At 40.4% G+C, this 27,408-nt stretch overlaps 1 protein-coding gene and 2 long non-coding RNA genes across 5 annotated transcripts in view; 2 read left to right on the forward strand and 1 right to left on the reverse strand.

Annotated features, from left to right (window-relative positions):
* The window catches only part of LOC105084542 (uncharacterized), a 45,135-nt gene extending 33,865 nt beyond the window's left edge, over positions 1-11,270 (forward strand). Inside the window, exon 4 of the long non-coding RNA XR_010376731.1 lies at positions 11,217-11,270. This is a non-coding gene — a long non-coding RNA (uncharacterized LOC105084542). The remainder of the gene's footprint in view (positions 1-11,216) is intronic.
* On the reverse strand, positions 2,433-12,500 carry ZNF311 (zinc finger protein 311). 2 transcript variants are annotated; one of them, XM_031435429.2, is made up of 7 exons: positions 12,456-12,500; positions 10,908-11,198; positions 10,492-10,549; positions 8,758-8,849; positions 8,289-8,415; positions 7,565-7,669; positions 2,433-5,048 (listed from the first exon to the last, which is right to left on the reverse strand). In XM_031435429.2, exons 2-7 carry the CDS (start codon positions 10,914-10,916, stop codon positions 3,460-3,462), a joined length of 1,980 nt encoding a protein of 659 aa, XP_031291289.1. In that variant the 5' UTR covers positions 10,917-11,198; positions 12,456-12,500; the 3' UTR covers positions 2,433-3,459. The 2 variants fall into 2 exon arrangements, with proteins under 2 accessions (XP_031291289.1, XP_031291287.1); XM_031435427.2 differs by lacking the exon at positions 12,456-12,500 and having other exon boundaries at positions 10,908-11,237.
* A 5,090-nt stretch (positions 12,501-17,590) lies between these two features.
* LOC105084579 (uncharacterized) lies at positions 17,591-26,698 on the forward strand. 2 transcript variants are annotated; one of them, XR_004131392.2, is made up of 6 exons: positions 17,591-17,699; positions 18,282-18,570; positions 19,029-19,078; positions 20,335-20,402; positions 22,444-22,560; positions 24,788-26,698. It is a non-coding gene; the product is annotated as an uncharacterized LOC105084579 (long non-coding RNA). The 2 variants fall into 2 exon arrangements; XR_004131391.2 differs by lacking the exon at positions 19,029-19,078.
* Positions 26,699-27,408: the final 710 nt, after the last annotated feature.

Consider the following 27,408-nt stretch of genomic DNA (forward strand, 5'->3'; position numbering starts at 1 on the left):
CAACTCTGACACTAACTATCTAGAGTTACTGCAGATCTCACAGGTTAAGGACTCAGAACCACAAGACTGTCCCCCACTTCAGTTGCCATTTGCAAGTCTCAGGCCTCCTCTACTTCGGACTGGCCAGCTATAAATCAGGGGTTCCCATGACCCCCTTCTCAGATTGAATAAAATTTGCTAGAAAGGTTCACAGAACTCCGGACACACTTAACTTTCACTTATTAGTTTATATAAATGGATGTAACCCAGGAACAGACAAATGGACAAGATGCACAGGGCAAGTTATGGGGGTGGGTGGGCAGTATGTGGAGCTTCCATGCCATCTCCAGATGTGTCACCCTCCCAGCACCACCATGCATTCATCAGCTCTGAAGCTCCCCTACTTCTATCATTTAGGGGGTCTTATGAAGGTTTCATCATGTAAGCATGATAGATTATTATTATAACTCAATCTCCTTTATTATTATTAACTCAATCTCCAGCTCTTCTTCCCTCCTGGGAAGCCTGGGAGAATTACTATGAGAAATAAATTGTCCTTTGTCTCTGAAGGGTGGCAGAATATGCCACTTTGGCATAAAGATTATTTTGAACTAAAGGCACTTAAAAAAAAAAAAAAAGAGGTGCGAGAAGGACGTTCTGACACTCCCCTTTTACTTCTGGAAAGCAGGAGATAAAAACCCCCATTTGGAAGATTTCCTCCCTAATACCAAGAGGAAAGTAATATTCTTATCATCAGGGATGGGAAGTTGAAGCTGAGAGAATTCTGTACAAACAGATCTTGTTAAAATAATTCTTATCTTTCTTTAGCCTCTCCATTTATTTCAGTTGCTTTAACACTATCGCCTCCCTTTTTTAAAGCTACTATAACAGCATTTCAGTCTTGCCACTTCTTTGTATCTTCATTTCCTTATGAGGGCTCCTGTGTCGTGTAACACTTATATTAAACAGATTTGTATGCTTTTCTCCTATTCATCTGTTTATTCAGCTGAAAGCTCTCCCTTACATCTCTAACCCAGGAATCTCTTGTTTTCCAACAGCAACCTTGACAGTGTGGCAGGCTAGTTTGTTACCTTAGAAATACAGTAACTATCAGACTGTTAACAGTTCTTGAAAGTTATATGTTGTCAAAGGGCAGAGAAAAGGAGACAGAAACTATTGTTTTCACTTTTATACAAGTGTGTAAAGTGTTACCACTTTTGTGTGAGTTGCAATTCAAATTTAGGAATTACAATGCTGCAGAAGAACAAATATAGGATACTATGAGTGCATAAAGTAAGTTTCAGCTTAAATAACATACGCTTACTTCTGTTTTCTTGTTTGCCCTCTTAGACACTTGTCTTTTCTTTCTATTTTGGAGTTTGAGAATTGACCTCTAGTACTTATTATCTCACAATTAATTCCCATTTTCCATTCTCTCAGTACAATGTATTTTTTTTCATGCTGAGATATGTATTGTACTATATTTTCCTTTTTTTGGTAAAATTTGATCATATTGGATTTATTAGTTGTCTTAGCTTTTCATTTGATTAGTTTTCTGTTACTATTACATATTATTCCCCAACTCTCCAACAAAAGCCTGAAATTCATAAATACTCCTAACTACTCAAATGTATTAGTTATTCTTCTTCTCTGGAGACCTTCTTCCCAGAGTTCACTATCTTATATGATTACTTTGATAACTTCCTACTGTCTGTTTTTATGTTCTCATTCTTTTGGAAATTCTACTAATTAGGATTCCCTAGACTGCTTCTCTATATTTCTTTTCTTAAACCTGGTGATTTTTCTAAGTAAATTATAACTAAATCGATAACTCTTGTCTTGGTAACTTTTCAGAATTAGAACTACAGGAATCTTAGGGCTTCAAGAAACACTACCATTCAACTACGCATCTGATCTCTGAATTCCTTTTACCTCATGCCTGACAATTACCTACTCATGGCAGTCTATTCCACTTTAGGATACCTTTAAAATGTATCAACTTTTTCCCTAGGTAAAATATCTGAAACTTTTTCAGTGCTTTTCCAAAATTTTCATTTTAAGTGTTCAGGAAATATCAAAAGATTCTTGGAGTTCAAGCTAGAAATTTGGGGCATCTTACTGAAGTATTGAGAGTCAATTGGAAGTTTCAAAAGCAGGTGTCAGAATCACTTTGCTGTACACCTGAAACTAACACAATATTGTGAATCAACTGTACCTCAATTAAATTAAAAAAAAAAAAAAAAAAGCAGGTGTCAGGTTCATAGTAGTATTTTAGGGAGACAATGGTCATGTTGAAGATGGACTGGTGAGGATGAAATCCAGAAGTATTCCATTTGGGCCCAATACAGAGTTTCTCAACTTTCACAACAAAATGTCAGGCTTGCTACCCCCTCCAGTTAACTGGTGTCTGAAGAATATGACTCTTCAATCAATAACAAAAAACATCAACACTCCAGGATTATTCAGAATTTAATTTGGAATTGAAACCTTGCCAGATTCTCTTAAAAGACTGACTGACGAAGTGACATGAAAGGATACATTATAGGGTTCTCAAAATGGGCTAAGGACTTTGAGTCCAAAATCCAAATGCACATCATAGCCTGTGGGTAAAATAAACACCTGGAAAATGCATACACATTTTTCAAAAGCATACACTATGCTGTTGCAATCAACAAGACCTCAGATTTTTCTAGGAATGTTACCGACTAAAGTTCTTGGCCTCCTTAATCAACAGAAATTGATGAGGCCGGACAAGAAATTCTGCACTGTGACAAAAGGGAGCGAAAACAAGTTACAGGTTCCCTTGTTCCCTCCCTAGGGCGGAGTGGGGGTGGTGCGAGCTGGTCCCTTAGATGGGGTGAGGGCAGGGGCGGGTCTAAGGGTCGGGCTGGAGGGGTGGCTTAGGTGGTCCGCCCACCACCTCGTGGCGCTGTGTGCAGCAATCATGAGCGGTACCCAGCTTTTGCTCTCTGTACCCTGCTTTTGCTCCCAGCACCTCAGAAGTGGCAGTTAGGTTTTTGGGTTTTTTTTAGTATCTTGTTGTTCATAACTCACTCCAACAGCGCATGCACACAGTTAGTTTTAGTCCCTTATAGTTTAGTCCCTTATAGTTCAGTCCCATGCAAGCATTGCAGCCCAGGGTCCCAGGTCCCAGCACATGACATTTTGCCATCAAGCATTAAAGTACAACTACTTGTAGTGTGTGTGTGCGTGGAGGACGGGGTGTCTGTGAAATTTGTTGATCATCAAATAAGGGGCCCTGATACTCAAAAAAGGCTGGAAAAGTGCTGCCAATTCTCCAGACATATCCTAAGCTGTCCTTAAGTCATATTATGTCATCTGAAAACCACATATCCAGAGTTTGGGGATCTCACAGTTAGGGGGTCAGGGAACCAGGAAGAACCAACAAAGGAGACAGGAGGGGCCAGTCCAGGAAGTAGAAAAAGAAATGAGAAAGTGTAAACACCAGAACTGATACTCTCAGGTGTTGGTGGTCAAAATACTGACTAATGAAAAGGTCTGAGAAACAGTTACTGGAGAGAGAGTTTTCCCACTCTCATCAAATTTGTTCGGTCTCCACATTCCATGTTTTCTTTTCTTATGTCCAGTAAGGTCTGAGCTCACTCTGAAAGCTTTCCCACACTCCTCACATTCATAAGGCTTCTCCCCAGTATGAAGTCGCTGGTGTCCAATCAGCGCCGCGCACTGGCGGAAGGCCGTGCCGCACTCGCCGCACTTATAGGGCTTCTCCCCAGTGTGGATCCTTCTGTGCTGCCTCAGGACCGAGCTATGATGAAAGGCCCTTCCACACACCTCACATTTGTAAGGCTTCTCTCCGCTGTGGATTCTTCGATGATTGGTCAAGTTGGATTTCCCACTGAAAGCTCTACCGCACTCTGAACATTTATAAGGCTTCTCTCCAGTGTGGATTCTTTGATGGATGGTGAGGCAGTGCCGATCGTGGAAAGTTTTGCCGCAGTCCTCACATCGATGGGGCTTCTCCCCGGTGTGTTCTCGCTCATGAGCTCGGCGTTTACACTTATGACGGAAGCCTTTCCCACACTCCTTACACCTGTAAGGCTTCTCTTCAGTGTGGATTCTTCTATGTGTGCTGAGCTCTGCCTTGCTGCTGAAGGCTTTTCCACACTGCAGGCACCCAGAGGGTTTCTCCTGACTGTGGATTCTTTTGTGTTTGCTGAGGTCTGAGCTCCGGCTGAAGGCCCTCCCACACTCACTGCACTCATAAGGGCGCTCCCCTGTGTGGATTCTGGTGTGTTTGATGAGGTCTGAGCTCCCGCTGAAGGCCTTCCCGCACTCCTCACACTCATACGGTTTCTCCCCAGTGTGGCTTCTGCCATGGATGGTAAGGGAATGCTTAAACTGAAAGGCCTTTCCGCAGTCACTGCATCTGTAAGGCTTCTTCCCGGTGTGGATGACCTGATGCATACGCAGACGGCTCCTGGTCTCGAAGGCCTTCCCGCAGTCACTGCACTGGTGAGGCCTCTCCCCACTGTGGGATTTTTTATGTCGGCAAAGAGCTGACCTACTATTGAAGGCCTTCCCACACTGGGTACAGTCAAAGGGTTTCTCCCCAGTGTGGATTATCCGGTGCATAGACAGCTGAGTTTTGGTCTTGAAGGCTTTCCCACACTCATTGCACACATAGGGTTTCTCGCCAGAGTGAATTCGCGCATGGAGAATTGGGTCCGAATGCCAGCTGAAGTCTGTGCCACATCGCACACATTCCTGGAGTTTCTGTTCTGTAAGAACTCTATGTGGAACACAATTTGAGTCTGAACTGAAGTTTTTTCTCAGTACCTTCTGGTTCTTTCCTTTCTTGAAGGTCACTTTCTCACAGCTTTCTTTCTCTTCTCTCAGTTTCTCCCTCATTGGCATTTCCCGTTGACTCCCTAATTTGACATCTTGTACACCATCTTCTCTGGCCTCTGGATCCTGGGACACAACTTTTAGGAGACTTTTCAGTTTCACCCAACAGACTTCTCCATTTTCAAAAACCTCCTCTTGTTCCAAACCTGCCTTCTCCTCAGGCCATGTCCTGGCAGTAGATACTTAAACAAGAAAATAAAAATGTCAGATGTTCAGAGGAGAGGAAGTAAGTGAGATGGCAGAGGTGAAGCAACGGTACACTGCTGGAAGAGTAAATGACTTTCTCAGGCTTGAAAAATTGCCAGTATTATGGCAAACGTCAAGACAGGCTGAAATACTGCAAATTACTAAGATATTTCAAACTCAGTAAACTCAAAAAAAAAATCCTGACAATCTACTCGTCCCCAGCATCTCCTAGTGAATGATGACCTCATACACCGAGTCATCTAAGGCAGGAAACTGGAAATCATCTTCAGCTCCTCATCATATTTACAAGTCCTACCTGTGAAGTGAGCTGCAGAGGGAGCGCTGAAGTGCCAGTGCGTTTCCCTCTAGGGATGTGTCTGCTTTGCTCCGCAGAGGGTAACTGTGGTGTAACTCTGCCCATCTGGTAGGGTAGATTATATTTGGAAAACACTTGACCCAAACCAGGCTGGATTCTTTCCTCTTGAACTTTGGAATCATGATGGAAAAGGTGTAGCTCTGATGACAGCTAGAGATTTAGCTCTTAAATTTGAGAACCAGTGGCAGTGGGATGGTATATTGTGCAGTGGAGGGAATGTGCTGCCATTGGAACTGAGAAGTAGAGAAAGTCAATGTGACAAGCAAGAAGAACGAAGCAGACATACAGAGTAGCAGAGAAGACAGCTGGAGAGCAGGGCCTGATGGCATTCCAGTCCCTTCTTGAGCCTGATGTATGCCTGCCCTTCAGTTCCATGACACATCCTGAACATACATTCTTTTGCTTTTGCTTAAGATAGCTTGAGTTAATTTTTACTGTTGGCAGCCAAAGAGTCCAAATCAATCTTATTATCTCTTAACTTTACCCCTTCCTCTTCATTTCCACTGCCAGTGCATTCTCACTAGCTAAGTTCAATACCCACCGCACTAAATGTCCTTTAATCTGGGCTCCCTCTAATCCATCCACTACACTGTTTCCAGATTATTCTAAGAATCGAATCTAATCATGTCACTCTTTAGCTTAAAACACTTCAATGACACTCCGTAGTTAACCAGACAGGAGGTACAGTCAAGAGCTCACTGTCTGGGTTCAAATCTTAGATATGACTCCTGGGACGTGTGCAAACTTGGGAGGATGCTGTAACTTCTCTCTGTGCCTCTATCTATAAAATGGGATCTAGACTATTCATGATTATTAAATGAGTCAATGAATGCAAAGCACTTGCAATGCTGAAATAAGTACTTAATCAATCTTGGCTATTGCTATAAGGATAAAGTTCAAGGTCTGTAGTTTATCAAAAACCCACTCAGTCATGATCTTGCCCGTCTACTGCTTCTGCACTTTCCCCTTGGCTACCCCAAGTCCTTTGCCCTGGTCATCCTGAACTATTCACAGTTTGCATTCTTTTACTCCTCAATACTTTTCTACATGTCATTCTCTCTGCTTAGAATGCCTCTCCCCTCCTTCAATTAAATGATCTCACTTATTCCACATAACTTAGTTCAGTTGTCATTCCCTCTGCAGTCCTTGGGTCCCCAGGTCAGATTTAGATGTTTCTCCTCTATGTTTGTATATATCTCAATAACGCTCCTCATACTGTACTATATAATTACGTATTTAGGTACTTACCTTCCTCACTTGAAAATGAGCTTCTGGAAATCAGGGCCCATATCTTATCTGATCCTGTATCTCCAGAACCTTGTCTACTATCTGGTATACAATAGTTGTTCAATAAACGTTTGTTAGATGGAAGGAAGAGAGGAAGGAAGAGTAGGTACTGTGGATAGGGCAGTTGGAGAGGCTTGTAACAAAGGACCATTCTTTTCTGGAATGAAGAACTGGTAATATTTCACGACTGACTAGATCAGAAGGTCAGAGAATGGACAAAGTGAGAAAGAGGTAGAACTAGATATAGAAATAAGGAGACCTTAGTGAAGAGACAGCCTCATGGGGAGGGAGATGAATTTGACTTTAGATATGTTGCTTTCCAGATGACAGTGGGATATTCAAATAAAAACCAGGAGTCTGAAACATTAGACTCCTGCCCAGGAAAGAGGTCGAGGTGAGCATTACCAATGTGGCAGGCATCTGCATCAGAGCTAGAAGCTGAAGCCATGAGAGGAACTAACTTCGAAATAAGAGATAATAGAAAAGGCAAAGGTCGAAAGCCTGGGACTCCAAATGGGGGAAAGTCCTGGAGGAAACAAAACAAAACAAAACTAGAGGCAGAAGAGCAATGTTCTCTGAGCAGTGGAGTAAATGATACACAGAGGGGAGATGAATTTTCTGAGCCTGTTTTGAGGACCAAATTGCAAAAAGCCCATTAGATAGGTTACAAAGAACCAATTAGATAATGACAAAGTAACTGCCCAGAGAGTTTGTTGTTTTCTCTTCCTTAAGGCTTCCTAAATAGATTTCCTTCCAAGCCCTTGAGTATGGACGGCCCACCACTAAGAACATTCTATAACATTCTGTCACATGGAACACAGGAGGGGACTGAGCTTCTCTGTCACTCACCTGGAGAGGGGCAGCTCAGGAATTCCCCATCCTGTGGATCCAGAACCCAGGGCTCTGCCCCTTGCTCCAGACGGGAGATCAACGGAGGTTTAGGGAATGGAAATCCTGGTTGTAGAGAAGGAATAAGACAGTGTGTAGGGCAACATGGAACTGTCCCAACACTTACCTTGACCCCTCTGTTTGCAGATGGAAACATAGAAGAAATGTTCATTTGGGTAGAGAGAAGGGTTTATTCAGGGGTCTGGTAACATGTAAATGAACAGGTTTAGGCATTTTCTCAGAAAAGTCATACTCAGAAGGGCAAAGGAGATGCTGGGAAATAGTTGGTTGTATTTTCCCTGTTCTTTTTAGGGGAATGGGAGTCTGTGTAGGGAGGCGAATCTGTTTTTGGCTGCTACAGAGGGGTTCAGCACTAGAAGCTGAATATAGAGCATCCAATGGAAAATGAGGAGGTAAGAATCCAGGGAGAACAGAAGCTATGTGTCTCCTTTATACCGAGGTAGAGTTTCATTCCAAAGAATCAGAAAACAGCAACTAAGTTAGCCAGAAAATTATCTTGCTGTGTAACAGAGGCAACTCATAATGAATTTTCGGGGAAGAGCCTAATGATAAAGAATGAAGGCTCTGATTTTCAATATAAGACCCCATATACATCAACAAACAAAGTAATCAAAAGAAAAACGTAGGGAGACAGTACTAAGCGAAGTGCAGGGAAAGTCCTTACCAAGTGATACCACATTTCCGTAATTTTCCAACATCACATCTTTATAGAGGTGCCTTTGAGCGTGGGTCAGACACTGCCACTCCCCATTACTGAAGTTCACAGCTACATCCTCAAATGTCACTGACTCCTGAAACAACACATTCCTGCTGTCCTGGAGAAAAGCCCATAGTTCCCGCAGGAAACAGAGGCCAAAGAAAGGAATTTGTGGGGAGAAGGTTTACAGAAGTGAAACGCTGTTACTGTTTGGTGTATAATTTGGGGATGAGGTGAAATGGAGCACAGGCTTTCCATAGCAAAAGATAACAAAAGAGGAAACAATCTGCAAATGGTTTGTCATCCAAAAAAATGTCTCTTATGAGAGGGAGCACCTGGATTTGTGAGTTGCAATGCCAGGAAGTACAGTGAAAATAAGGCCACATTTGGAGGCAGTGATATACTCTCAGGAAGGAAGGAGGGGGCCTCAGCTCACTTGGGCCTGGCTCATCAGTGTGATATTTGCTCCCAGCAGGTTTCCTTGGCTTCCATCTTTGGCAAAGGCAGGATACTGAGGAGATGACAGAGCTGAGAGAAGAGAAAAAAGCCAAGAGTCGGTTCAGCACAGTATTAATGAAACCTTCTGCTTTCACTCTCTCCTCCCCAAATGCAGAAGCTTCTGAAGCTCTAACCTAGGGGTCAAGTCTACTGTGCTACAGTATCCTCCTTCTCCATTGTTTCTTTAGACTCAGTTTCCAGTTTTGGGTATCAGGCCCTGGACAGTAGCCAAGCCAACTGTAAGTGCATTCTTCCTCTCTCTCACCTATTACATCTTTTTCTCTGGTCTCTCCTCAACCTAGAATACTTTATCCTCTCCCTAAAAGGCACAAATCACTGACTCCCAGTTTCTACAATAACCTGGCTTCCCGTATTTGAATTTTGAAGTCAAGCAGTGTACAGATATTATCTGGGATGAGATTAATTCATGTACATTATATATTAGGTAATTGTAAACGTTATGGTCATGAAAATCACCTGTGGGAAAAGAATTCAAGATACTTTGAGGAAAAGAGGACTGGGATACTCAGGTTAGATGTGAACCATAAAAGTGAATATATTTTTACATTAAAAAATGGAATAAAATGAACAACCATCCATCCAGAAACTATATCCATTATTTTCTACCTCTCCTAAATTTGTAATAAATATGTTCTATATTATTAATTTTCACTTATCACTTATACACCAGAAATTTCAGGGTTTCTCCTCTAGAAGTTCCAATAATACGCTTAGAAATACATTTTACTTTTTTTTTCCCCCTTTGTCAGTAATAGATACTAAAAGCTTACTTCTCGGGTGCACAGGTGCATAGTCTTTTGTCCAAAAGTCTGTGCCTTTGAGGATCTGATTTCATGACCCTAAAATTGCTAAATACCATCTCCTGGTATTTAGCATCAGCCATTTCTATACAAATCTTATCCACTTTTCTCTTCATGTATGCCACCAAAGAGCATTTCTAAAGCCCAGCCTCATATTTCCCCATCTTTCTTTATTTTTCCTGTAGCTTCCCAACAAGACTTTTGCTTCTTCTTTTGCCATGGCTTTATCTTCTATTTCTCACATACCTATATTATAATTTAAAAATCCCAGGGTTAACATATGTACAGAAATAAAATTAAATACACTAAATTTTGCATGTTGGTAAAACTGTGATTGTGTAGGAGTTACTGAATTATATTACAAGTTTTATATGTGAAAATATTCATGTACACATATGTAAGCTAAGCTATTTATCATATATATCAAGTTGTATGTATAATAAGTGATTGATTACAGTCAATTTCCTTGATAAGTTGCTTTGTAAAATCTTTTCTTATGAATTTTTATTTTTTTCCAAATTTGGTTTAAGATGAGGGCAGAAACTGAATAATTTAGTTTCAATACTGATCCAAGCCTCATACAGAAATATTAGATTTTCTTTTTTTGGGGGGGGGGGTAGTAATTAAGTTTATTTACTTTTTTAATGGAGGTACTAGGGGATTGAACCCAGGACCTCATGAATGTTAGGCATGCACTTCATCACAGAGCTATATCTTCCCCTCCAGATTTTCTAAATAAATATTCATAATAAGCAGATATCCAGACCCCAGGAAGCATCTCCCACCTATTCTATGTCCATGCTCCATTTTTAGCTGCCATAATTCCTACCACAATACCCGGTGTGTCTTACCTCTTTCCTGCAGGAGTTTGGTATCAGGGATGCTTGGCCTCTCATCCGGTACTATGACCTATTGCAAGAATAGAATAAATTTGGGGAGATTAAGGAGGGGAGGAAAATACATGGGAAGCTGCAACCAACTACAAAGTTTTATTCATCGATATCAACTCCCAGAAATACCAAGAGGGAAGAGAAAATCAAGGACTCAGTTCCTGATGCACATTATGAAAAACAGAAATGGCATACAATTATTTTAAAACTTAAAAGCTTTAATGATCACCAGGCCATGCAGGAAAAATAGTATTTTGAAGGAGAAGACTTCCACAAGGTCAGTCCAGGCCCACGACACACCCACTGCTTTCCTCTTTTCCTGAACTCACTATTCCTTCTTCCACCTTGTGATCTATTGCAGATCCTCCTCTTCTTACCTGCTGCATCTTTGTACCTAGCTTTTCCAGTCTTCTAACACAGTCCTGGTTTCTTTTCTGCTGGTTGGATCCAGCTCCCAAAGTCAGTTCTGGCTTTGCCCAGACAACCAGTTTTGAAGTGGCTCCAGTTTCTGCTAGCCTCTTTTCAGGGAGACAAGCCTTGGTGGTGACAGCCCAAGGGCCCCTGCTGACCCACAGGCAGCAGCTTTTCCATTTGATGTGTCAAACACTGCCCTGGATTTGGGGTTCAACAGCAGTATGAAGCTAATGGTGATTTCACATCTTGTTTTTCTGCATATTCAACGAAAGGAAGAGAAGAGAGAGGAATGTGACCAAAGCAAAAAGAAGGAATCACCGAGAATCTGAGGTGTCTGTGGGAGATGACGGAGCACAGGAAGACAAATTGAAAATGATACTATATCCAGAAGACAACCTTCACTTTCACCATCCCGGTCCACATCACCATTGCCTGCCTTGCCCTCCACTATCGCAATAGCTGGCTAACTGGTCTCCCTGTTTCAATCCCTGCCTTCTGTCTGTCTCTTCTCAATACAACAGAGTGTGCCATTTAAAACTTAAGTTGGATTATTTCATCTCTCCCCTTAAAATCCTTCAATGGGTCCAGCTTACTTAAAAGAAACAGTAGCATACAAGGCTTTAAAGGATGTGCCCATTATATCTCTGTTGTTTATATTCAAGATAAAAGCTGAAGTCCTTAACAGTGGCATACAAGGTTACGGGATGTGCCATTACCTCTTGTACTATTCTCTTCCTCCCTCAACCCTCTTCAGTCAGACTTTTCTCTTCCATTTTTAGGCACATTTCCACCTTGGGGCCTTTGCACTGGCTGTTCCCTCCACCTCAAGCTATCTTCACAGTGAATAATCTTGCTTCTTTCAAGTATTTGCCTCCCAAGGAAACCTATTCTAAGTGCCCTATTTAAAATTACAGCCTACCCGCTCCTTCCAGTCCTGATATGCCTTACCTTACTTTATACTTCATCTATGTTTTTCTCATGTACAGCACTTTATCACTTTTCAACATGGTGCATAAGTTACATACTATCTACTGTTTATTGTAGGTCTCCTTTTCACTAAAATGTAGGCTCCTAGGCTTTTAAGGGCAGAGATTTTTGTCTATTTCATCCACTGCTGTATTCCCAAACGTCTAAAACTGCCTGCACCAGTAGGCGCTCAACTAGGATTTGGCTGAATGAATGAATGCACAAATGGATGCTGGGGAGGAAAATAAATAGGAAAAAAGGGTAAAAGGCGGCTAAGAGCAAGAAGAGCGGGAGGGAGTTAGGAGTATCGGAGGGAAAGCCCGGTCTGGGGTAGGAACCCGCGGTGGATGCCCCTTCCAGCCGACCCGGCTCCAAAGCCCCGCCCTCTCCCCGCCAGCAATCCGGGGCCCCAGGGAGCGGGTGTCTTTAAGTGAAGCCGGTGCCAGGTTCCTCCCGGGAACCTCCCTCGGCGGGTTCGGAGACCCCAGTGGCAACTTGGGAGCCCCTCGCCGAAGTCCCGTCCCACGCCGGCTGGAGGCACAGACCTTTCTGCCGCTATTCTTCCCTAGAAATGAGAAAATAAAGAAATCTAGACTGGCTCCACTTCCTGGTCCTTCAATAATCATTTCCGGTGACTTTCTAGGAAACCCTCAACTCGCTGGTCCAGGAGTTCCCTAGAAATTCTCGGCTTTCTTCTCCCTTCCTCCCGCTCACCGCTTTCAGGAGTTTCCGCGGGCGTACGAGCGGGCGGCAAGAGTCACGCTTACCGTACTGACCCGTTAATGCCGTGGAGGGATGTCTTGAATGGAACGGACAGAAATTCTGTGACATAACTATATGACAGTTACTTTTAAATATTAGCCAAGAAAGCAAAATAATTAGAGTGACCTTTTTTCAAAAAGTAAAAACTATGAAAAATTTAAGCCTACACAGAAGTTGAGAGACGAGTATAATAAACCCCTACATACTCGCCACTCAGACTTTACAACAAGTAAGTTTCTGGCACATTTGTTTCATCTCCCATTTTTCTTGCTGAAGTAACTTTGCAGCAAACCTCAAACATGTTATTTCAATTTTATGCTCTTCAGACTGCATCTCTTGAAATAAAACCACAATGCCATGATCTCATCTGACAAAATAATTACTGGGTATCATGTAATACTGAGTCCATGTTAAGCTTTCCCAAATATATTAAATCTGCTGCTTTTTTGAATCAAGATCTAAATTCTACATGCTTTATTTGGTTATTTCTCTTAGTTCTCTTTTAATTTAGATGGAGAATAGTTCCTCCCATCTTTCACTTTCCCCCATTGAACAAATGGGGTCATTTGTCCTGAATGTTCCACATGCTGGGTTTCTCTATTTGTGTCCTCATTTAATTTGTTTCTCTAGCCTTGCATTTGTTAACTAGATGTTAGTTCTAAAGATTTGATTAGAATTTGGTTAACCTTCATGGGTAAGCATTCTTATGCGGGGTCATGCACTTCTTTTTGCTTTGTATCAGGAGGCATATACTGTCTGATTATTTCACTCTTTGTGATGCTGAGATTGACCAATGAATTCGTCCCTTGATAGCTAGATCCCTCCGTGTAAAGTTCTTCAACAACCTTTAATCTGGTGGTTTCATCCACTGATGATCTTTGCCTGAATCAACCATTTCATTGCAAACCTGTGATTTTCTAATTCAATATTTTTTACTCCACATTTATGAGTTGGAATTCCTTTGTAAAGAAGGGTTTTATCTCTTTAACCTCTCAATTCAGGGCTATTTGGTTATCCTGAAATGTCAGTTCATATAGAAAAGGCAGAATAAACATTTACTTTTCAATTTAATTGCCAATATTAAGGGTAAATACTTGTGCCCTCCATGCTGTGACCACTGATGTGTTAGCCATTCTTCAAAATGGCCATCAATGAGCACTGCCTTCCAGTATTCATACCCTTGTCTGAGTAGGGATATGAACTCCCTCCCACATTGTACCAGGGGTGGTTTGTGTGACCAACCGAGTGTGGTAGAAATGATGTTAAGTAAATTCTAATATTAGGTTATAAAAGAAACTATGGCTTCCATCTTGTCTCTCGCTCTTGCTCTCGCTCTCGCTCTCAGATCACTCATTCTGGTGGATATCAGCACTGTTTTGTAAGGAAAAACCCAGGTGGCAAGGAACTACAGCCTCCTGCCAATAGCCATCTGAATGAGTTTACAAGTGGATCCATCAGCTCCCCGTCAAGCCTTCACAGGACTGAAGCCTGGGTTAACATCTTGGCTGCAACTTAAGGATAGATCCAGAACCAACCTCTAAGCTGCTCTGATTCCTGACCTGTAGAAACTATGTGAGATAATAAATATTGGATGATTGATTCTGAATTTTGGGGTAATGTGTTATGCACCAATTGGTAACTCATTTTTTCCCCCTCTTTTGAGCATCATTAACTCATGGATTTTTAAATAATATTCAAGGAATGTTAAATCAATTGCAGTCATTTTTTTTTTCCTTTTTGATGTTCAAATGGTTCTATCTTTGACCAGTGAGAGTCCCTTTATTTTGTCTCCTGTATCCTTTTCATCTAACTCTAAGTCTCTGATAGCTTTTTTGCTTTCTGGTAGGGTAAGATATTTCAGACTTATTTTGTGTATTTCCTGCTTCAGACCTGGAATCAGACATTTCTCCAAGGAGTCTTGGTTCCTTTCGGTGAGAAGAGTGATTGCATATCTTTGTGAAGGGTCCTAACTTCTTTTAAAACTTATCAAATTGAGATAAAACTAACTTAATTATGGGATTGAATTCAGTCTACACTTGCTACCTGTGTGCATGAGACCCTAAGCAAGGTATATATCATGTTCCAGTTTCCCCAACTGCAAAATGGGTTCAAGGTAAACACCTAATTTTCAGAGCTGTCATGAGGGTTAAATGAGATAATATATGGAAATCATTTAACTCATCACCGGGCATCAAATATCATGATTAGCGTAACAGAATTCCAGGTCTGAAAGATACCACAGTGATCACTAAGTACAACCCCTTCATTTCACACTTGAGGAAACTGAGACCCAAGAGATTTAAAATTTGCCTAAAACTACAAAGGAGGATAAACTTAGGAGGGAAACTAATGACTCCAAAGTCTTGGATCTCGTATCTGGGCTATTTTGATAAAAAACAGCCTTTCAGGCCAATCAAGTCTTCCATTATTCAAAAACAAAAGAGATTAGAAAGTACTTAGCACGTTAGTTATAACATGGTATTATGGAAAGTACAACAATCTTATGTTCCAAAGACCTGATTCCTGGGTCTGTCACTCACTAGCTTGATCTTTTGGGCAAGTCATTTAAGTCCTTTGCACCTCAATTGCTGCACTGTAAAATAGTAACAATAAATCCTCCACTCACAGCTCATTGTGAGGATAAAAATACAATATATTGTATATGAAAGTGCCTGGCTCATAATCATTGATAAATAATGATTATTATACAAAAAAATTCCTTTGATTCTTTAATTTAATAAAAATGTATCCTCCTCTAAAGGGAATTGGGTTTTGTTTAGACTGATCCCTAAGTCTCTAAATCTGAAATTGAGTTCAGTGAATACTGCACAAAGGCACTGAGCAAGGGGCTGCCGGAAGGATGCTATGCTTGGTCAGCATGGTCACCCACCCTCCAGGCTGAGTAGGTACAATCTTTCTTCCTGATATCAATCTACTTAGCAGTGCTAACATCCAGTTCACATAGACTCACAGGGCACATTTATGAGAGGCTTTGCTATAACCTTTGCTGATATGAAGATACTTTACTTCCACAGCAGACCCTTAGTGCTCCACTTTAATAGTCGGGTCCAACTGAGATAGAATTTATTTACATTATTCTTGGTTAACCCCAATCTCCTAAAATCACCTAAATAATCTCCTAAAATAATTAATGATGGAATTTTGCCAGAGATTCATGTCAAGCTTTCCAGTCTGTTGATTCCACTGTTCATCTTTTTCGCTTTTTGAAAATTTGGATATTTGCCAGTCTTGGGCATGAGTCACACTCCTTAAAAATGGCCTTCAGGGGCCTTGAAGCCAATCTGCTTGACATTCAGGATCCTTCGAGTGATTTTACCTGGGTATGAAGACCTGCATTCATTTAAGGCCAGTAGTTATTCTTTTACTATCTCCCTGTATCTCCTGAAATTTAATTTCCTCATATTAATGTTTGTCCTACCATTCCCAATTTGAAGGTCATGATCCCTGACGGAGAAACAGAAGCCTGATTGGTGTTAAGTAATTCTATGGCCCCTCTACTGTCTGTTGAAATTACTAAATTCATTTCCAGGGTCCTTTGGAAAAATAAAAAAGCAAATATTTCAGCATACAAAACAATAATCTAAGAAACACTCAATATCTATCTTAATGTATAAATATTCCAGATACAATTAAATTCCCTTGTTTACTCATTCCCAATTCCTCCCCTCTTCCTTCTCAGGTTAACTACTATTTTGATATTGATGTTATTATTCCCATACATGTTTATATACTTTTAGTATGTATGTGGGCAGCCACATTTTATAGTATAATTTACATGTTTTACATTTTGTACAAATATTTTCACTCTGTACATATTTAAGTTTGAAAGGCTTGATTTGATTTAGATTCAATATTTTTGGCAAGAATGCTTCAAAAGGCTTATTATGTACTATGTATGTACTCAACTTTATGGTTTTGAGATTTATCCTTAATGAAAAATGTATCCTTAGCTCATTCGTCTATCTGTCACAGGTATTTTTTATTTTCCTTCTAGCAATCTTGTTCATTGTTCTGATTATTTTTCCATTTTGACTCAAAACTTTAGCAAGTATTTTTTTGTCTTTGCTTTTATGGATATCATTTTGTTTATATTGTCTTTCTTTTTGAAATAATTTTCTTGGAGTTTCCCCTTCTAAAAAGATAACATCCTATACTTTTGTGCTAGCAAGTTCATATTCTAGTATAGGAAAGAATAATCTAAAAATATTTGCTATTTCCTCAAATTTTAAGTGTATCTTTTGTGCTTAACTTATATATGTTGAATATTTTCTGTTCAAGTTTCTGCTGCTAATCATTACACTGGAAATATAACACAATGAAAATATATTATAGAAAGATAACATATATTAGAAATATATTTTGGAAAATACAGCATACGTTACTTACAATGCATGCTTGTAGGGTTACAAATCCCCCAAATTATAAAATATTTAAATACATGTGACACATAGTTCTCCGTTAAATAAGGCTACTGATACGAGGCAAATACTGATACTAGTCAATGAGGCTTTGTGGCAGTTTTTTTTTCAGAATCATTTCAATTCATTCGTTTAACAAAAATTTCTTCAGCAACTGTTCTAAGGGCTTGGGATAGAAGAATGAACAGAACAATGAAAGATCCCTGCCTGGTGGAGCTTACATTCAATTCCAATTAACTCGTGCTTCCATTTTTCTATCGTTGTTTTCCCACTTCATACGCTGAAGGAGAGAGAAGTCATATTCAAACTAATCTGTTCTCATCGTGGCAAAAGTCCCAAAGCAAGAAGTGATACGGACCCTCCGCCTTCTTGGGGTTTGCCGCGATGGACCAAAGAGAAGAGTCCTCCACCGGTCCTAGAGGGGCGAGCCGAGCGTTACCATAGAGATCACGGACTAGAAAGGCGCTTTTTAGCGTCTCTTCCGGGTTCAGCCCCTCTTCTCTGAGGCGCAAGCGGGTTTCTTCGACCTCACCTAGGGTGGCCTTTGGACTCTTTCGGCCCCACCACGGGGAAAGCAAGACCTGCAAGGTAGGCGGAGAAGCTGAGGTCGCTTGGCTGGTTTGTGAGGCCGTATGCGGGGTTCGGGCGGGCGGCGCCTGCGGCGGACGGTGGGAGGTAGGAGGGCCCGCCTGCTGAAGCGTGTTTTATCTTTACCTTCTGTGTTTCTCTCTCCTCCCCTTACTCCTTCCTTAAGCCGCCCTTCAGTATTACAGTTAACAGTTTTTATTTGGCAAATTGGGTCAGGCCTTGTCCTAAGTGCATTATATGAATTAACAATTCTGAAATGACCCAATGAGGGAGGTACTATCCCTACTCCAATTTTTAGATAGGCAACTTGAAGCCTAGAGAGGCTAAAAAACTTGCCCACAGCCCCATAGCTGGTAAGATGAGGATAGAAAACCGAAACGAGCTGGTACTCTTAACCCCGACACTACCCTCAGGATTTCTAAAACTCTGATGAGAGCTTTAACTTCCTTCCTCTTTGCCAGTTTCTTTCCCTGTCAGGCTCCTCAGTTCTTTTGTGATTTTTGTTGATGTAATACTGTTCCAATTCATGACTTTCTCTCTCTTTGTCCTTTTTTTCTCTTTCCCCCTGTCCTTTGCTTGCAGGCCAATAACCTGAAAGGCAGAGTGGAGCCTCTGAACTTCCCAGTCTCTAAAGCCACATTGCCAAGGGACAAAAAGTGCAGCTCCTGCCCCTTGGCTCAAAATGTCAGGCGCCAGGAGAAGGCGGTTATTTTGGATTGGTGTTCACAGGAATTTGGCTCCCTTGAGGAGGCCTGTCCTGAACAGCAGGCCCTTGACATCCTACCCGGAGAGAAACAGGATGGGTACATGCAGAGAGGAGGTTATAGAAATGATGGGAGGTAGAGAGCCAGATCTGGATGGAGAAAAACAGGTAAGAGGAGGCAGTGTCTCTACTGGCCAGGGGAGAGGAACATTGAAAAATGTGATTTTCTTAAGGGCTCAGGAAAATAGTGGCAAAGTTCCTCAACTGAGATTCTTTCTTAACCTTTTTGTTACTAACTGTATTGATGGTCTTTAAAATTGTGTGCTTTTGTGGGAAAGACTGTGTGAATCCTCTTTTTCTAAAATGGAATGAGAATTGGATTTTCTCTTTTTCTATAGTCCAGAGAGATGACTCTTTCATATTTTTACTGGGATTTTAATTTTCACATGTAAATAATACTTTTTTTCCTTTCCTTTTGATGGCATTCTTACATCTAGTTTCCATCCAGTGCCCAGGGAGGGCAGAGCTTGGCATGTGGGAAGGTTTTGGCATCAGTTTTTGATTCACCAGTTACTCAACATTGGCCCATAGTCTTCCAGCCTGAGAATGTCATTCCTTTTTCTTAGGTTCTGCAAAAGAAAGGAGGGGAGCTAGCAGTCATCCTTCTGCTCACGAGGTGTGTTCTGGTGAAAAAGGAGCTAGAGTTCTTGGTACCAAGAACTGATTTTTAGTTACACATACGACTATTAAAAAAATAGACCTTAGTGAACTTTGGGTTGTCCTATACCTGATATATCTATGTGAGGAGAGGCCAGCCCTCAGTTTAATAAGGCCAGCTTTCCTTGTCAGTCCCTTGTACACCAGGAGCAGATGCTAAACAATTCATTTATTTATTCATTCATTTAATTCATCCATTCATTCACACAACCTTTACTGAGTATATTTTAAGTGCCAGCTGATTATTTTGGGAGTAGAGATACAAATTTGAAGGACATTTGGCTCCTGCTCTCAAGGCACTTCAATCTGGTTGGGGAAAGAGACTAGGACATCTGTGAATGACAATCCAGTGTTGTACATACTGTGATAGAAGCAGGTACAGGGTGCTGTGGGAGTAGGATCAGAGGTATAATGGGAATAGGATATATGGTCTTTGTGTTTGAGTAAATGTATAGGGTACATAAGAGGAAAGGATTTATGCTTGGGTGACTGAGTAAATAAAAGTGCTGTTCACTAAGCCTGGCAATATAGAAGGAGGACATGATTAATTTGGATTTAGAGATAATGAGTTTGGGGTGCCTGTGGGCATGCAATCAAAGGTGTCCATTGCCTGAAGTCCTGAGTTTTGAGTTTAGCAGGGAGGTTGGGCTAGAAATACAGATTTGAGAATCATCTGTTCAGGTTGAAGGCATGAATATAAATGCAGTCGTGAGGGAGAAGGTGTAGAGTGAGAAGAGCAGAGGGACAAGGATGGAGACCTTCAGGACACTGAAAATGTGAGAGGTGACTACACGAGGAGCTACTGTTGAAGGAGACTGAGAAGGAAAATTACGGGAAGTAGGAAACAGCAAGAAGGAAGTCAGAGAAAGGAAGGCAATGGTTAAAAGCAAATATTTCAGACAGATCAAATAAGGGCATAGTGGTCCTGGTGGTGGAGGAGGAGTGCTACAAAGGTACTAGAAGGAAGAGCTGGAGGAAACCAGATCAGTGATGTGATTACTGAGACTGGCGCCTCAGCTCAGAGATTACTGCAGTTTACACCCCAGGAAAGACTATTAGGGGATTTCTGGATAGTTGACAAATTTGAATTCAGAATTTGGATATGAATTTGGAAATGAAAGTGTGTGTGGGATAACTTTGGAGTTTGAATTCATTACTGACAGGAGAAGGTCTTTTGCTCCCATTGACTCTACTGATGACTTTCTCTCCTCTTAGCTACATCTGCTTCCCCTGCATCTGCCTTTGGTCATGAGAGTTGCCAAGGAGACAGAGCACAAGAAGAGGTACCTTTGATAAACCATCCCCAGGTGACCTCTGGTTTCCTTTCTCCTTCTGGAGAGTGATGATTCTTTCTGAATAAGGCCAACTGTAATTTTTTCCCATCCACCTCCAAATTTTAGATGTTTATTCCTCACTAAATAGAATTTGTTTGTTGGTTTAACCCTTCCTAACCCGCTTACTGCTTTCTCTCTTCTTCCTCCACTTCTTCCACAATCATAAGAGTGATAGCATTTTATTCTAGCAAGAGCTCATGGTTTATTTGATCAAAGTCATGGGGTTATTCCCAACACAGCAAGTATTTGTTGTTTCGGGAGCTTGTGATGTTTGAAGACATAGCTGTTTATTTCATCCATAAGGAATGGATGTATTTGATCCCTGCTCAGAGGGACCTCTATAGGAATGTGATGTTGGAAAATTATGGGAATTTGCTCTCTGAGAAAGACTCTATTCACTCACTTTGGTTCTCCTTTACTTCTTCATGGGTCAGTGTTCAGTATTACTTAGATAAGGATCATCTTTAGGGCCTCCTGAGGGAAAGTATCTTGGGACTTTCTTTGGGTCCAGAGAGAGAATTTTCTCTCTTCTCACCACTTTCTGGTTCTGTGGCTCTACTTCATATTTATGCAAAGACAGTGCTTCCTTTACCATTGCTGAGTCCTCATAAAACTCATCCTTTAATTCCTGTCACCTCCACTAGATCAGAGAGATACTCTGCCATAGACTTACTGCACACAATCCATCAGAAAGAATTTCTTTTTCTTTAGCAGAAAAAGGGCAGCCTAGTTATATTGTTGTCATTTTTTTTTTTTGGGTGGTGGGGAGTGGAATCATATTGAGTATAACATGTATACAGAAAATTATACAGGTTATAAGTGTACAGCTTAATGAATTTTAATAAAGCAAAGGGACCCACAAGGGACCATTGCCTGCACCTCAGAAGCCTGCTGCTTGTGCCCCCTTCAGGCAGTGCTTCTTCTGTCCTCCCCACCTCTACTTGAGGTAATAATTTTCCCAACTTCCAACCTGATAGGTTAATTTTGCCTGTCTTTGAATTTTATATAAATGGAATTGAACAGTATATCTTCTTTTGTGTTTCGGCTTCTTTTGCTCAACATATTTTGAGATTTATTCTTTTGTTGCCAAGAGTTGCAGTTTATTCATTCTCATTACTGTACATTCTTCCATTGTGTGATAATATCACAAATTTGTCATTTTACCATAGCTGGTCATTTGAGTTGTTTCCAGATGTGGTTATTACAAAAGGTGCTGCCGTGAACATTTTGGTATATGTCTTTTGCTGAGCATATGTGTGCATTTCTGTTATGTTTATGACAAGGAATTGTGGGGTCTTAGAGTATGACAGTTTACCAAGTAGTTGTACAAATTTACGTTTTTAAAGCAGTGTTTGAAAGTTATAATTGCTCCACATGCTTGCCACACTTGGTACTGTCTTTTTCACTTGAGCCATTGTGATGGGTGTGTAATAGTCTCATGTGGTTTAAATTTGCATTTCACTGCTAACTAACGAAGTTGAGCACCGTGTTGAACATTTACTGGCTATTTAGACATACTGTTTTTTTTTAATTGAGGTATGGTCAGTTTATAATGTATCAATTTCTGTTGTACAGCACAATTTTCCAGTCATATGTGAATATACATATATTCATTACCTATTCTTTTTCACGGTGAGCTACTACAAGATCTTGAATACATTTCCCTATGCTATACAGTATAAACTTGTTTATCTATTCTATATATACCTGTCAGTATCTACAAATCTCATAGGCATAGTATTTTGTGAAGTGCCTGTTCTTTTGCTACACTTCTAATTGGTTGTCTGCCTTTTTATTATTCATTTGTAGGGTTTATTTACATGTTTTTGGATCCTCTGAGGGTATTTTAAATCCATCTATTACTTACTTTCTGCTTATTTATCCCTTCTGATCTCTATTGACCTCTTACTGACCAGAAGTCTAGGACAAGGCTTTGGAGTAGCTTTATTTTACTCTCCCAATAATTGTATACTCTCACCTTCCCTACAAGGAGCATTGCAGTTTCCCAAACCTGCTGTAATCTCCCAGCTGGAGCAAGGTCAGGAGTCCTGTGTTCTTGATCTGCAGGGAGCTGCTTTAAGAGAGGCCCCTAGGAACTCCTGTGCAGGTGAGTGGTAAAGAATCTGAGTTTCTGTCTTCTGTTCTCTTCTTTCTTTATCTTGGCAACTTAAGGACATACCATGTAGATCATTCCTAGCTGTGAATCTTGCATGTAAAGTCTTCCAGAAGAAAAAATAGAGAAGAACTAAACCCTGAGTTTCAACCTGTCACCATTCAAAAAGCATATGGATCCTGCGCGCTTGGATTCATTTTATTTTCACTAACTTGGATAAAAGTTTATAATCTCCATTTTCATTACACTCTTAAACCACCACCTTAATCTTCCCACAGGCCTGGCCAGTTAGTCCAGTGCAGTGCAGTTTTCAACCCAGTATTCCTAGATATTCTCCTGCCTTTGTTTTCAAAAGACATAGGGATCTACCGGAGAGTATTTTCCTGAGTGATGACCACCTGAAACTGAGTCAGTGGGAGTACCTGTTACAAATATAGATTCCTGAATATCACCCATACCTACTACATAATTAATATACGGGGGCAGGATTGAATCTGCATTTTTACAAGCTGCCTACGTGGTATACCCGTGAAAGTTTGAGGAGCATTGTGCTATATTGGGAACTTCTTAAAGTAAGTGACTATAGTTATTTCTAGAACATAGTGACATATGATTCATGTTTAATAAATATTTGTTTTATCAACACTGAAAAAGCCCATGTGTATACCAGTCTCTTATTTCAGGGTCAGTTGCTATGTCTACAGTCTGTAGATATTGTCATTGAAGTAATACACAGTGGACTCTTGAACAACACAGGTTTGAACTACACAAGTCCACTTATATGCAGATTTGTTTCAGTAAATGTGTACTACAGTACTACATGGTCTGTGGGAAGATGTGGAACTGTGAATGTGGAGGGCTAAGTATAAAGTTATATGCAGATTTTTGACTAGGCAGAGGGTCAGCATGCCTCACCCCCTGTTGTGTACCTATAGTGTTCTTATATTGAGGATACATTTTATTTTGGATTTTGATGAAGAGATTATTCATAGAATAGGTAGAACCTATGCCAGAAGAGACTTTGCATTCTCGTTAGGAAGAAAAAATATGTGACCTGATTAGTTAAGATTTAACAAAATAGCATATATAACAACTCATATGTTAGTACAGAGTGTGTAGTAACTTCTAAGAGAACTCAAAGACAACTCAGTCCTCGTGTGACCAAAGTTGGATCAAAGTTAATCAGGTTTCCTACAGAAGGGATGTTTAGTGCTACACACACACACACACACACACACATATACATGAGGAGTTTAGAGTTATATTTTGAAAGAAAATACTGAAGATAACCTAGGAGTCAGAAGAGAGTGTATTCAAAGTGAGGTGTGCGACATTGGGCCAGGGCTGAACAGATTCCTTGAGTGATATCTCATTCTTGAGCCTCATTGGTGGGATCACTGCAGATATAACCTATTTTTCAGTTACATTTTGTCTAGTTTGGAGGGTACTCTGAGGTTATAAAACCCTATCTTTATGTCCTTAGATTTTTCATTTTTTAAAATACATTTTTATTGAAGTATAGTATACAATGTTTTGTCAATTTCTGGTGTACAGCATAATACTTCAGTCATATAGGAACATACATATATTCATTTTCATATTCTTTTTCACCATAGGTTACTACAAGATATTGAATATAGTTACCTGTGCTATACAGTATAAACTTATTGTTTATCTACTTTATGTATATTACTTAGTATCTGCAAATCTAGAACTCCCAATTTATCCCTTTCCAGCCCCTTCCCTCCCTGGTAACCATAAGTTTGTTTTGTGAGTCTATTTCTGCTTTGTAAATAAGTTCTTTTGTCTTTTCTTTTTAGATTCCACATATAAGTGATATCATATGGCATTTTTCTTTCTCTTGCTGGCTTCACTTAGAACGACATTCTCCAGGTCCATCCATGTTGCTGCAAATGGCATTATTTTATTATTTTTCATTTTCTATTTTCGTTTACCACATATTTTATTTCCTTTTATTTTCTGCTTCAACTCATTCTCCTTTCCCTTTATTTCTCTCGGATAACTCTTTCCCAGTATTTCTTAATTTTGTCTTGCTCCTTGCCTATAATGTTTAAACAATCCTTAGGCTTAGAAGATATCTCATCACAGCCCGTTGTTCTTCTTCCATATAATCATCATCCACTTTTTTCCCCCACATGAGTGCAATAAACAAGTGACATTTTCTCTTTTTTCCTCCCTCCCTCCATTCCTTTTTTTTTAGTGTCAACTGTTAAGACCAAGATGGGAAGGTAGGGAATCAACTGAAAAACTGTGCTTTGAAAATAGTCACATTGAGTCATCTTGACAATACTCAGAAGAATTTGCAGAAAATTCACAAAGGCATTGACAGGTAAGAATAGAAATTCTAGGAAGATGAAAGACAAACCTAAGAAAATCCTGATTTCAGAACAAAAAAATAAGGATTTAGAGGAAAGCTTGCATCTTAACTTGGAATATGCCAAGTATAAGAGAATTTCAAATGGGCACAATTTCTGTGAATGTAGCACAGATTGTGAAAACATCTGTTGGCAGTTGGATCTTATTCTCCATGGAAAATGCATGCCAATGAGAGACTTTGTGAATGTGAAGACTGTGGAAAACTTTCAGGGTGATTTCAGCTCTCACAAAAAAATACACAGTGGGAAGAAACCATGTATGTGCGACCAGTGTCACAAAGCCTTCATTGGGAACTCAGATCTTATTAAACACAAGGGAATTCACACGAGAAAAACCCTATGAATGTGGGGGCTGTGGGGAATCCCGACCCTCATGAACACCACCGATTCCACTGGGGAGAAACCCTTTGAATGTAATGAGTGTTAGAAAACCTTTAGTAGCAGATCAGCCCTTTCTCAGCATAGAGATTCACATGGCTGGAAACCCTACGAGTGTGCAACTGTGGGAAAGCCTTTAAGACTTGGAACTGCCTTACTGTGAAACAGAAAATCCACACTGGGGAGAAGCCTTGTGAGCTGACTGTGGCAAGCCCTCCCAGTTTAGGCACTGCCTTCCAGTGCATCAGAGGATCCACATTGGAGAGAGGCAGCTATGAGTCTGCAGAATGTGGGAGTTCAGACTTCCTAAACACAAGATCCCTACTGGTGTGCTGAGTGTGGGAAGGCTTTCAGTTGCAGCTCTGACCTTACCAAACATAAAATAATCGACACTGGGGAGAAGCCTTATGAGTGTCAAGAGTGTGGAAGAGCCTTCAGTTACAGCTCAGGCTTTCAGCACCGCAGAGGAGTCCATACTGAGGAGAAACCCTTTGGGTGTAATGAATGTGGGAAGACCTCTTATCAGAGCTCGGAACAATGTATGCAAAAAGACTGCACACAGGAGAGAAACCATGTAAATGTGAAAAGTATGAGAAAGCTCTCAGAGGGGCTTTCTCAAGGGGCAGAAAAGAAGAAAGCATACTGAAGAGAAACTCCCTGAGTATGAAAATGAAAGATTTAGTCCAACATCCTTTTGTCAGCCACATCTGCCTCCCTGCAGCACTGGACACTAAGGAGCCCTTAATTTTGTGGGGGAGGGTGGGAAACAACCCTATTTAAAATTATATTCTGCCTCCTGGTAGTCTCATTTGCTTTTTCCTTACCCTACTTCGTTCCATACCTCATAATAATTTCTAATACATATTGACTTACTTATAATGTTTATTTTTTATGTGTATTATCCTTCTGCTACAGTATAAACTCTACAAGGGCTAGGCCCCTGGTCTCCTGTTTGCTGATGTATTTGAGGCCACTAGAACCTTGCCAGGCAAATAGAAGTGGTGGTGGTGGTGGGGCACAATATTTTTTGAATGGAATGAATTCTTCGTTTCCTTGATATGCTTTTTCTGGGTTACCCTTCAGTGTCTCCAGCCATTCCTTTCCTCCTGCTTCTGCTGACTCCTTTTGGTTCCCTTATCCTAAGTTGTGACTGTGTCATGCTCTGGTCTTTGGGCAAGGGGTCATAGTAGTCAGTATCTTCTGACCTTCACTCCAAGCCTGTTAAATGAAATGATACTCGCTATCACCTCTGTGTCAACAATATGTTTCTATAAACCACACATGCTATTTCTCTCTTCATTGGGGGCATTTCAAGGCAAATCATGGAATGGGAAAAATAAATACCTATGTTTATACTATTTTGTTTCATTGATCTATGTGTCTGTTTTTATTCTAACACCACGCTGTTTTGATTACTGTAGCTTTGTAATAGTTGGAAATCAGAAAATGTGATGCCTCCAACTTTGTTCTTTCAAGATTGCTTTGGCTGTTTGGGTTCTTTTGTGGTTCCATACAAATGTTAGGATTGTTTGGTCCATTTTTATGAAAAAATGTCATTGGAATTTTGATAGGGATTGTATTGAATCTGCAGACTGCCTTGGATGATATGGATGTTTTGACAGTGTCAGTTCTTATGATGTATCCTTGAGAATATTCATGTGTGTTTAAGAGGAATGTGTGTTCTGCTGCTTTTGGTTAGAATATTCTATAAATGTTAAGGCCAACTGGTTTAATGTGTAGTTTAAGTCCAGCTTATACATTGAGAGTTGAGGGTGAGGTTTGAGGTACTTTTAGAATCCTTCTTTTCTTTTCTTTTTTGCTAATGGATTCAGAGAAGGCTGTCCATCCCTGTTAATTGCTTCGGATACGCTCCCCATGTGAGATTCCTAAGGGAGTTATATAAAAGGAACAATAACCAAATAGGACTAATACAATAGTTAATACTATTGAGCACTTTAATTGCACACTATACTAAACACTATGTGCAGTATTTTGCTTAATTTGTGGAGCAATGAGCAGAACTTTTCAAAAGTGATCCTGGGATCTCACTCTAGGTTGTCTAGGAAAT

Source organism: Camelus dromedarius, chromosome 19, assembly GCF_036321535.1.
Source record: "Camelus dromedarius isolate mCamDro1 chromosome 19, mCamDro1.pat, whole genome shotgun sequence".
Taxonomy (NCBI): Eukaryota; Metazoa; Chordata; class Mammalia; order Artiodactyla; family Camelidae; genus Camelus; species Camelus dromedarius.